The 11,700-nt window shown below is 31.8% G+C and overlaps 1 protein-coding gene across 1 annotated transcript; it reads left to right on the forward strand.

Moving 5' to 3' along the window:
* The first annotated feature begins 211 nt into the window (after positions 1 to 211).
* On the forward strand, positions 212 to 4,172 carry LOC101890658 (myosin regulatory light chain 2). The gene is made up of 3 exons (XM_005183466.4): positions 212 to 371; positions 2,527 to 2,766; positions 3,735 to 4,172. Exons 1-3 carry the CDS (start codon positions 369 to 371, stop codon positions 4,155 to 4,157), a joined length of 666 nt encoding a protein of 221 aa, XP_005183523.1. The 5' UTR covers positions 212 to 368; the 3' UTR covers positions 4,158 to 4,172.
* The last annotated feature ends 7,528 nt before the right edge of the window (positions 4,173 to 11,700 follow it).

Here is an 11,700-nt window from a genome sequence, read left to right on the forward strand (position 1 = left end):
TGTAGCATTGACTGACTGAGTATTTATGTATATAAAAAAATTATACCCAGTAGCTGCTGCCAACGAAATCCGACGAACGAACACGTACAACCTAAAAATGGTATCAGCGCTATACGAACGCTTACAGGTGTTTGTGTTCGTATATGTGTGAGTGCTTGAGATCCCTGATGATGTTGGCTAAACGTGTGATTTTCGTATGGCCCATTGTCTAAGTGTGTGGTAGTTTGCCGTTGTAGTTGTGGGAAAATTGGAAAATTTCTCGGCGAAAATTATTCTTCAAATATCATCGACGAATCGATAAAATCAGCCAGAACACTCACTGTGCTCCGTCCGTTCGTTTTACCTAGCGACTAACCAAAACTATCACCATGGTAAGGATACGAACCAGAACAAAGCATAATGAATTGTTTGAAAAGAAAAAAATCAACAAAAAAGGATTATTTTCAAAGGATATGGCGGGCACAAAATAAAATATATAAATTAATTAATAACAAAAAAATGTGAAACAGAATATGTAAAAGAAGTGGCAAAATAGTGAAATGCAAAATGGAGAAAAATATTAAAACTTTAAAACTCGAAAAAAATAAAAAAAAAACAAAAAATAAAAAAAAAATTAACAAAAAATCAAAGGACTCACAAAAAAATATGTAAACTTTCTAGAAAAAAGGACAAGTTTGGTGTTCAAAGTTTTGTTCTAAAAATACGAATTTAAGTAATACGAGACATTTAAAATCATCATCATGAAGAAGAAGCACAATATGTATTGAAGTGTTTGTGTGTAAACTAGAGTGAGATAACACTATAACGCAATTCGTAATATCATATTGCGTCTGGTTGGACTATAAATAGAAATTTTTGTTCGTATATAAAGACTTTGAATATAAACCAAGTGAAAGCTGTGTATGTGAATGTCGAATTTTATTATGAATTTATTGCGTAATTTATATGAAAGGAATTCTGAATTCATAGCCAGCCATTGCCAACAAAAATTGAAATATCTTCATTATTTTTTGAAATAACATTTATGAAGTGTTGAAACATATGTACATTTACAAAAAATATTGAAATATTTTTCACTTCAAGGTGAATTTGTAATTGAAATATTTTTTCCGAAACGAAAATTGAATTTAAATAAAAAAGGCGTGAAATGTAATTCACTATTTGAATAATTTCTTTAGGTTTATAAACCTTAAAAAAATAAGTCCTCTTATTTTTCTTGTTTCTAAAGTTTATTGGATTCGGTTTTATGGCTATTGAAAGCGGTTTAGCGAATAAAAAAACCGATTATGGGACATATGTTTTCATTTCATAAATAACTTCTAATTTCAAATGACTTTCTTTTTCTTAAAAAAATGTATTTTGTAAAAAAGTTTAAAAGATATGATGTCAAGACCCTTATTGTCAAGCCCACATGCCTTCCATGGCTAGCTCTAGCTAACTCCCACAACGGAAAATGCCATATTTATTTTTTTTTTTGAAAAGATTCTGAGATAAATATCAGATGTATGTAATAGTTGTATTATTGCAACCTGAAATATATTCAAAGGACATCGTTTGAGAAAAGCCTTTGACAGCAATCTTTCAATTGGATAAGGCTATTGAATTATGAAATAAGTCATATCTTAATGAATATTTATTGTGTTTTAGAACTCACTTAGATCCTTCTTCAACTTTACTTCAAATGATAAACTAAATTCTAAATATTTTAGATGATCATATTGATGTTTTATTGTCACATTATGTATCGGATTGGCTAGTGAGCGCACAGTTTCCTTCTCATTTATTTTATTTCTTTATTACATTTGGAAATAGTTACATAAATTAACGAATAAGATTCATGGAATAAACAAATTTGCTCATAATATCTATGAAGTTATTCCTATTTAATAAAATATAGGAAGTTTTTATCTAATCAAGATCTTTTCCGATCTTTTTAAAAATAACGAATTATGGATTTTTTTTTGAATTCATTTTACTTTCTGAATATATTTTTTTAAGAATTTTGTTCAAAAATCTACAAAGAATTCTCTCAAATTGAAATCAATATAAAATAGTTTACGATTTTGTTCATAATAAAATTCATAAAATCTACAACCATTTTAAATGAAATGAAAGTAATCTAAATTAAATATTTATTTAATCGGTTACTCTCCTGAATAATAAAATGTACGTCGAGAAATTCATGATCAAACAAAAAACAAAAAATCTTAAAATCAACTAAATGTTAATTGGTTTTATGAAACAATTCATAAATTTCGCTAAAAAAATCATAGATTTAATGGTAATTTTATCGATTTTATAAAATAAATTATGATATTAATGACTTTATAAAACCTTCAAATTTGTTTAACAAATCAATGAATTTTATGAATTTGGTTCATAAAACAAATGAATTGTTTCATACGAAATCAAAGTATTTTATCGGTGGCCTCAAAAATTGCCTGGTGGTGATATCCTTTGAAAATAATCCTCATCGCAAAAAAGCGAAAAAACTAATTTTGTTATGTTTTCCTCCAATAACTCTAGGCTGATGAGAAGAAGAAGATCAAGAAGAAGAAGACCAAGGAAGAGGGTGGTACCTCCGAAACCGCTTCTGAGGCCGCATCTGAGGCAGCAACCCCTGCACCAGCTGCCACCCCAGCTCCCGCCTCCACCACTGGCTCCAAGAGAGCTTCCGGTGGCAGCCGTGGTTCCCGCAAATCCAAGCGCGCTGGCTCCTCCGTCTTCTCTGTTTTCTCCCAAAAACAGATTGCCGAATTCAAGGAAGTAAGTATTTTTGGCCAAATTTTTTAATTTATATTGAGAATGGATAAAATATTGAAATTAAAATTTGAAAACATAAATATTAGAAATATAGCTTCAAAGTAAAAAATGCATCAACATTAAAATCTTTCTATATTGTTACATATAATAATTTAATAGGTGTGTCGTTTTAAAAATATCCAGTAAAAATTACTCAATGATTCGGTTAAGAGAAGAAGACCTCTACTTAAAAATATCTAGTATAATAATTTAACAAATATTATGGGACATTTTGAACAAATCCAAAACAACATTTCACAATACTCATATTTTCAAATAATTCAATATTAAAAATGTTGAAAAATATTAAGCATTTTGTCATCCAACTAAAAATTGCCAAAATTGTTGGACATATTTTCAAAATGAAAATATTTAGAAAATATTTAACAATGAAAATGTTTTACATTGGAAATATGGCTTAAAAAGTTTCTTTAATACTGAAAATGTTGTTTTAACATTAAAAATGTTGCGTCAACATCTTAAATGTTGCCTTAACATCGATTTTTTTGCATCAACTTTGAAAATATTGTTTCACAATTAAACTTTAACGTGGAAAATGAGGCCCAGACAATGAAAAGTTCTAATAAGTGAGACCAATTTAATTGCAAATTTTAACAAAATTGTTAACTTTAAAATTTAAAATGTTGCTTCAACATCGATTTTTTTGCTACAAAATTGAACATTTTGTTTCACAATTAAAAATTAAGCTCTAACGTGGAAAATGAGGCCCAGACCATGAAAAATTCTAATAAGTGAAACCAATTTAATTGCAAATGTTAACACCTGTAGTAATTTGTTCAATTTAAAACAAAATTATAGTCTTAAAATATTTCCCACAATCCATTTTCTAAAAAAAATATATATAACCACCGCTGTAGCTTAAAACCTCCGCTAATTTGCCATTACTATTGTTATTATTCTCCTCCTCATAGGCTTTCCAACTTATGGATGCTGACAAGGACGGCATTATTGGCAAGAACGATTTGCGCGCCGCTTTCGATTCCGTTGGCAAAATCGCCTCCGACAAGGAATTGGATTCAATGTTGAGCGAAGCCTCCGGTCCCATCAATTTCACACAATTGTTGACCTTGTTCGCCAACCGCATGGCCTCCTCCGGTGCTAACGATGAAGATGAAGTCGTCATTGCCGCCTTCAAGACCTTCGATAATGACGGTCTCATCGATGGTGATAAATTCCGCGAAATGCTCATGAACTTCGGTGACAAGTTCACCATGAAGGAAGTCGATGATGCTTACGATCAAATGGTTATCGATGACAAGAACCAAATCGATACCCAAGCCTTGATCGAAATGCTCACCGGCAAGGAAGCTGAAGAAGAAGAAGAAGCCGCCTAAATTTCATTTCATTTATTTTTTTAAATGTATAGATGTTTTTGTACACAACATTTTTTTTCTCTTCCAAAAAATGAAAATGCCATTCAACACACTTTTAAGCACTTCTACTTTTTACTTTTAACTCCATAAGATACAACAAGAACAACCACAAAACAAGAAAACAAATCTCTAAAAAAGTGATAAGAAAAAAAAAAAACAAATTTTCCAAAAAGAAAATCTCAAAAAAATATTAAAAAAATTAATAAAAAATAATCAATTGTTTTAATAATTGCAAAAACAAAACAAAAAAACATCTAAAACAATTTTAAAAAATCCAAAAAAAAAAAAAAACGAAACGACGACTTGCAACGATAACGACCATAGGCTAAATGGATAAATGGACTATGAGCTGGAGTGGATGGATTTGAGAGTGAGTGTGTGAGTGTGGGGTGAGGAAAGTAAAATGCTTGGTATTTTGCCCATCTACCTCAACTGATCAACACACACGCACACATCCACAGCCCGCCTTTGCTAGGCATTGGAGAATAGAATGGAAATTCTTTCATATCGATTTTTCTGTGTGGAAAGGCGGGTTCCCCCGAATTATGACCCCAACCCCCCTTTGATATATATGATTTATTATGAAAACAAAAAAATATTATTATTTATTTATTTTATTTAGTTAAAAACAAAACTCGTTCGTTTGTTCGTTCATTGGTTATTAGCAAATTTTTACAAACAAAATGAAAAAAAAAAATTAAACAAAAAACATAGTTGTTTATAAAACACACAAAATAATTAGAGAAGAAAGAAATTTGATTTCTATGACTTATAGAGAGCTATTATTTCTTATGCTTGCCTTAAAACAACAACAATGCTTAATGTTTTAATGCTTGTTATTTATGTTTGCTATTACTTATACTAACCCACCCAAAACCTTGATGGGCTAAAAACAAAAGATGTTAAATTAAAAAAAATATATAGTTTGGCTTTTTTTGTTTTTGGTCCCAATATTTCTTCATGGAATTTCCGTTGAAGAAATGTTTGTTGTTATTACTAACAAATATTATTATTATTATTGATTGATTGCAAAAAAAAATATTATCTCAAGAAAAAGAACACATATTTCATATATTATTATAGTACTAGTTTATATATAAAGATTTAAATTAAAAAATATATTTTTTTCAAATACCTGCTTGGCTGTTGGATGAACACAGAGTCCAGCCTAGTTGAGGGGAATTTGAAAAACGACTTGTAAACTTAATGGGAAGTTGCACATAAAACGCTTCCACAAAACAAAAAAAAAAACAACAAAAACAATGAGTTTCCTTGTTAAAAAAACCAACTAATATTTGATTGAAACCTAATTAGCGGGCCAAAGAGAGAGAGCGAGACTTTCTCTTTGAGCCTGGCCTAGCTTTTAAGTTAACTTTCTAACAATTACATGGCGTGACGAGTTTACAATCTACCCTAGATCTACTATACTCATCTATATATAAACATATAATATCATTGCTTTATTGCTCAAATTGCAAGTGCAACAAAAAATTATTTTATTTTTCACTATATTTTTATTGATTGCAAATTTAAAACCGAAATCCTACTTTCCACCCAACATCTGACGAGAAAGAGGTAAAAATTAAATATTTTTTCTTTAACATCCAACAAGAATTACCAATCTAAATAAAAGTTCACTTGTGACTTGTATACTGTAAAACAATAACAACATGAATGTTAAGAACAACAATAATTTCTTAGTTTAAAAAAATAAATATAGTTAAAACTCGAAAAACTTAAGAAAAAAAAAAACAAATAATGATGATTTTATATAAATATTAAAAACAAACAAATACACACACAACTCTTACTCTAACTATTCTACTACATAATGATTTACAAAGATATACTGAAAAACAAAAAAAAACTATACTACTTAGCTGTATCCAAAAACATTTTTTTAACAAATCAAAAAAATGCAAACGAAACCTAAACATGTTCTCATAACTCAAAATTGTAGAGAAATATGAAAAAAGGCTTTCAATAAAACAAAAGAAAAATCAACGATTATCGTTATAAGAAACGTCTTGACAAAAAAAAAAACAAGCTTAAAAACCAACAAGCAAAAGAAATTTCTAGTTTGTTTTATTTAAAGAAAAAACGAAAAAATCTAAGGATTCTCAAAATCCCCCCAAAAAAGTAGCCAAGAAACGAACACGAACTCTCTATCTCTCGCTCGCTCGCACGCCCAATGAACGAACCTTAAGAAATGTATTTATAAACTTAAATTTAAAATTCTCTCAGTGTATTTCCATACAGTATAAGAATAGCAGTAATACTCTTTGTACTCACACTACTCTTGCTCTCTCTCTATCTAGATTTAAATTTCTTTCTTCTCTTATTTTATTGTATTTATTGTATTGCTCGCACCGTATTGCACCACTACCAATGAAAATGCTCTTAGCACCAGCGTGACAACATTTCATGTCATTTGTTAACACAAAAATCAACCAAATTGTCCGTTTCCTTGACTGTGCAAGCATCAAGACCTCCCTTACGACGGAAATGCTTCACAATCACTCGATTATGAAAATGTTTTAAAATATTAATGAATGTTTTATGTTGTACTGGATGCCCGCCCGCACCCCTTTAAATTTTCTATGTATGATCGTACTAATTGGTATTGATGAAGACTCAAAACACTATTTCTTGTGGTTGTGGGTCAATAATAGTATATCTGAAATTTCCAGGATTTTTTTTAACGATCTAAAGAAAATTGAAGATTTAATCGAAATTTATGATGAATGTCCCAAATAATGCAAAAATGATCAATAAGTCATTTAAATTTAAAAATGATTTGAATGCAAAAGTAATACGAGCAAATTTCGAAAATAATGAAAATCTTGATCTATATGTCGTTTGAAACCATAGCCAAACCTAATTTCTAATAATTTAGTATATTCACGGGAACGGTGCGAGCAAAACGTTTTTGCATAAGAAATGTTAGAATCAATTTTATTTATTAATCCAATTGCCCCTGATAGAAATTAAGGAATCAAGATAAGGTAGATATACATTCAGTTAGGGAAGAAGACTTAATGCTGACAGTATTCAGCATCGAAAAAATCCAAGAATATAAACTCGAAATCCAGAATATGGAAGTAGGAGGGACTAACTTTACCATACAATTTTATCCTTGACTTTAAAACTTTCCCAAAAACAATGGACGTGAATTCTGTTGATTCCTTTCACTTTATGTCACCTGGCTTTCTAATTCTTAAAGACCGATGAAGCGAGAATTAGAAGAAGAGAGAAGGACAAAAAAACTTTAAGAAGCGTATAAGGGATCAGATGAATAATTAGTTCGGAAACATTTATCTCATTCCACGACTTGTTCATAAATAGTATGTTTTTGACATTAGTTGGTTTGCTCGCAGATATACCGGGTGAGATAAAAAAAAACAAATAAAAAAAGCATAAAAATACCGAATCGATATTCGGTGCCGATATATTGTGGGGATATACGGTATTGTGTACCTATACAGACAAAACTATGTTCGGGGGTAAAGTACAATGAACTTCTTGTGTAGAATTTCAGACAATTCCCTTGAAAATTGTGGCTAAAATCATCAAAATACCGATATAGACAACTATCTTGCAGGGGTAAAATACCCACAACGAACTCCTTGTGTGGAATTTCAGACAATTCCATTGAAAAAGTGACTAAATCATCAAAATACCGAATATCGGGGGTGCCGTTTTATGGAAGCTATACGATATTGTGGACCGATATAGCTCATCTTCAAACTTGACCTGCCTGTAGACAAAAGACGGATCTGTGCAAAATGTTAGCTACCTATCATAATTCGTCTTGACTGTAGCGTGATTACAACAGACGGACAGGGCTAAATCGTGGAATTTTACGCTGATCAAGAATATATATACTTTGTTGGGTCTAAAATTATTATTTCGATGAGTTACAAACGGAATGACGAATTTAATATACCATCCATACTATGTATGGTGGAGGGTATAAAAACTACACCAAAGTCAAACTCCATTTTTTTTTTCAATGTTACTGAATAAAAGCAAAAAATGTCAGAAATAGCATCAAATTATAGAATAGGTTAAGATTTGTTCGAATTGGTCACCTTTGGCACGAATTATGACCTTCAAACGGCCAATGAAACCGTCACACGCTGCCCGAATATTGTTCTGCGGTATTTTGGCCCATTCCCGGCGAAGCGCTTGCGTGAGGTGATCGACACTTTGGTATTTTTTAGTGCCAAACTTACTTTCAAAAATACTCCAGACACAATAGTCCAACGGATTGGTATCCGGAGATTTTGGTGGCCATTGTGGGCTGGAAATGAAGCGAGGAACTTCATTTTGTAACCACTTTTGGGTGGCGCGTGCTGAGTCCTGTTCAAATGGCCAAGGTTTTCGGCCAAAATGTTTGCTTGTCCAAGGCTTTTATACACGATAATATTCGGCATTTATTCTGATGCCTCTGTCGATTAATACGAGCGTAGAGCGAGCATCGGCTGTTATGACGGCCCACACCATCACCATGGCCGGCGCTTGAGTTCTGGTGGCCAAGCCAAGGTGCACATTTTCAACCGACCTCTTTGGCAAGTAAACACGATCATTTTGTTTATTTACAAACTGCTGGTCAATGAATGTCTTATCATCGGAGAAAACCAAATTCGGCAGTTCACCATTTTCGGCTAAGCGAAGCAACTCTTTAGATCTTTTGAGTCTATTTTCTTTCAGTTGCGGTGTGAGTTCTTGCACTTTTTGGAATTTCAATAGCTTTACGCCGAACTCATTTTTCAATATTTAGCGAATGGAACATTGCGATATTGCCACTGCGACGCGGGTTTCGATCAAGTCGCTTCTTTACTTTTCGAACCATTTCTTCTGATGTTGCGGTATCACGGTAACGAGCGATGGCACGAGACACAAAAGGTTTATTCATATTTAAATGCTGGAGTGATCTAACGATAGCCAGGATGGTTTTCCAGTCAAATATAAAGAAATTACACTATCACGCTTGAATTCCATCACGAATAAGTTGGTTGCAGTTTTTTTCATCTAACCCTGTATACCCTCAGAGTTTGGCGATTTATTTAACTGTATCCTTTTTGAGATATGTGTACCCTTTTTGTGATATAAATTGGACCTATGTTTCCCAATATTATTTTATAGCATAGACCAAGAAGTTTAAAGATGTCCTATCTTTAAAAACGCATTTATTAGAACAGCAAATGCAATATTCAATACATTGAAAACTACAATTTTGATGCAAATGGTACTAAATTCTCGTATATTAAGTGGTACTAAATTATATTAATGGGTACAACTTGTTTGTGGGTAGGATTTGAAACAAAGATTTGGTAGTAAATTAGGTATTTGGGATAGTAATTGTATTTGAAATCAAAAATGTTGGTATTAGGACTACTTTTAGCAATACATACTACAAAAGGTCCGAAAATTAGTAAATCGCAATACATTTTGGCATTTGGGGAAGGGACAGCGCTGGAAATCTGTTATTTGAAATGAAGGGGTTTGATGTTGTCTAAAAATAGACGAGCCAACGTTTTTATTTTTGCAAATTCGAACAAGAAATCTCTAAAATACTATTAGCACTATTTGGCATTATGCGATCAAATAAAGCTAAAATCTTGATGTTTGGTGAGTAGCGTATATCAGCGGAAAGTAGCGTACATACCAAATATAAGAACTACGCTAAAACATCCCAAAATATTCGTCCTATACCCCAAAAAACATCCCTAAATATTATTCCTAGCTGAACCCGGCGCGCTTCGCTACTCCTTTCGCTCTTATATGCATTAAAATTTTTATATATGAATATTGTTGGTTAAAAAAATAATAAAACAAATTCAAAAATAAAAAAAAACGCAATTGTTGTAATACTTTAATGATTAAACTAACAAAGAACTCAGTCTACCATGAGAAAAAAGGAACATGCCAAATTTAGTCCGCATACACGAAGGGTTTAGCCTTTTTAATTTCATAGCAAATGCCAAGCGTGCAGGAAACTGCAATTTTTTGAAGTTGAGTTGTGTTTATGTTGCAATTAGAAAATTCAAGGTAGCAACATACTTCTTCGTAACAATCGTATCCTCAATTATATTGTTGTGTACTTTTTTTACTGTTAGCCAAATTTGGAGACTGTATCTGTAATCGATCAGTAGATATGTGCATATAAAATCTAGATTTTTGGGAGGTACCTCCGATTCTGATGCTATATCTCCAGTTTCAAGTGGAATTTCAAAAATGTATGTAGCCTATGTTACTTTCAGGCAATGTTGTAGTATACTTCGAAATTTTCAGGGAAATATGTGCAGCGGTTTTCGAATCCATAACTTGCAAACAAACAAACATACATTTTCCTCGTTTGTAGGTATAGATTCCTAGGAAGTTAGAATATATACGTTTCGTTTAGTTATAATAATACCACTAAACATTCGTCCTTTTGCATGTTTTTGTAAAAATTTCTACCAAATGAACTGTAATTTGAGATTTAAAATTGTCAGTATTGTGAAATCAATACTGGCAATAACTGTTTACTGCTGGTTTCCCATTATACATAGCCCCAATTTAAAAGTACGTTGAGATTTTAAATGTTTTTATGCTTTGAGAAGTACTTTTTAATCAAAATTGTATAGAAACAAGTAAGCAAAGGCTACAGTCGAGCGGGGCCGACCGTTGAATACCCTACAACACTATAATAAACGATACTGTTTATATATGTCTTTCCTGTATTTGTGAATTCTCCAAAAAGTCACTGGAATGGACATTTTCGTATTTTGTCTATAAAAGTTGGCAATCTCCTTCACACATTGAATATTTTTGGATGGCCATCCAAAACTGCTTGGCTTTTGCAATGTCCGGTAACCCCCATAATTACGACCTGCTGACAATTTTGCAGTTTTTTGGTCCATTTCAACCCCTAAATATATAGCGATCATCTCCAAAAAGAATAGGCTTTTATTCTGACCCTCATCTTATCTCCATGCAAAATTTCGTAAGGATCGGGCCATAAATGCGATCTGTATATGATATCCTGATATCCTAACTACTTAGTTTTGTTAGCTGTAGAAATATTACCAAATGTTTAATTCAAAATGAAAATATGCCAAAAATATGACAAAATTGAAAAAATATGAGAAAATTTTACAAAATCAATATTTTCATCTTTAGAGAGATATTTTTATGCGATTTTTTTAGACGTTTTATGTTTCCTGCCAAGAGGCCATTCTGAATTAATGAGAACTGTCGAAATCAGTTCAGCCGTTCTCGACAAATAAGAGATTTTTCAAGCATATCTTCTTTGATAAACATATATATCGCACATATTTTGCTATATATCAGTTTTGTTGGATGTTAACATCAATGTAAAGATCAGAAGTAACCTTGCCATGGCTTTGTGATTTCGCCGGAATTTAAAATATTCGCGGTTTAATGAAAAATGTTGAATTTTTCAACAAAAAAGATATGGTATATTTTACCCCGGTAGGCTTCTTGCCAGCCCTAAACT

The sequence above is a fragment of the Musca domestica genome, unplaced genomic scaffold (genome assembly GCF_030504385.1).
Source record: "Musca domestica strain aabys unplaced genomic scaffold, Musca_domestica.polishedcontigs.V.1.1 106, whole genome shotgun sequence".
In the NCBI taxonomy this organism is placed as follows: domain Eukaryota; kingdom Metazoa; phylum Arthropoda; class Insecta; order Diptera; family Muscidae; genus Musca; species Musca domestica.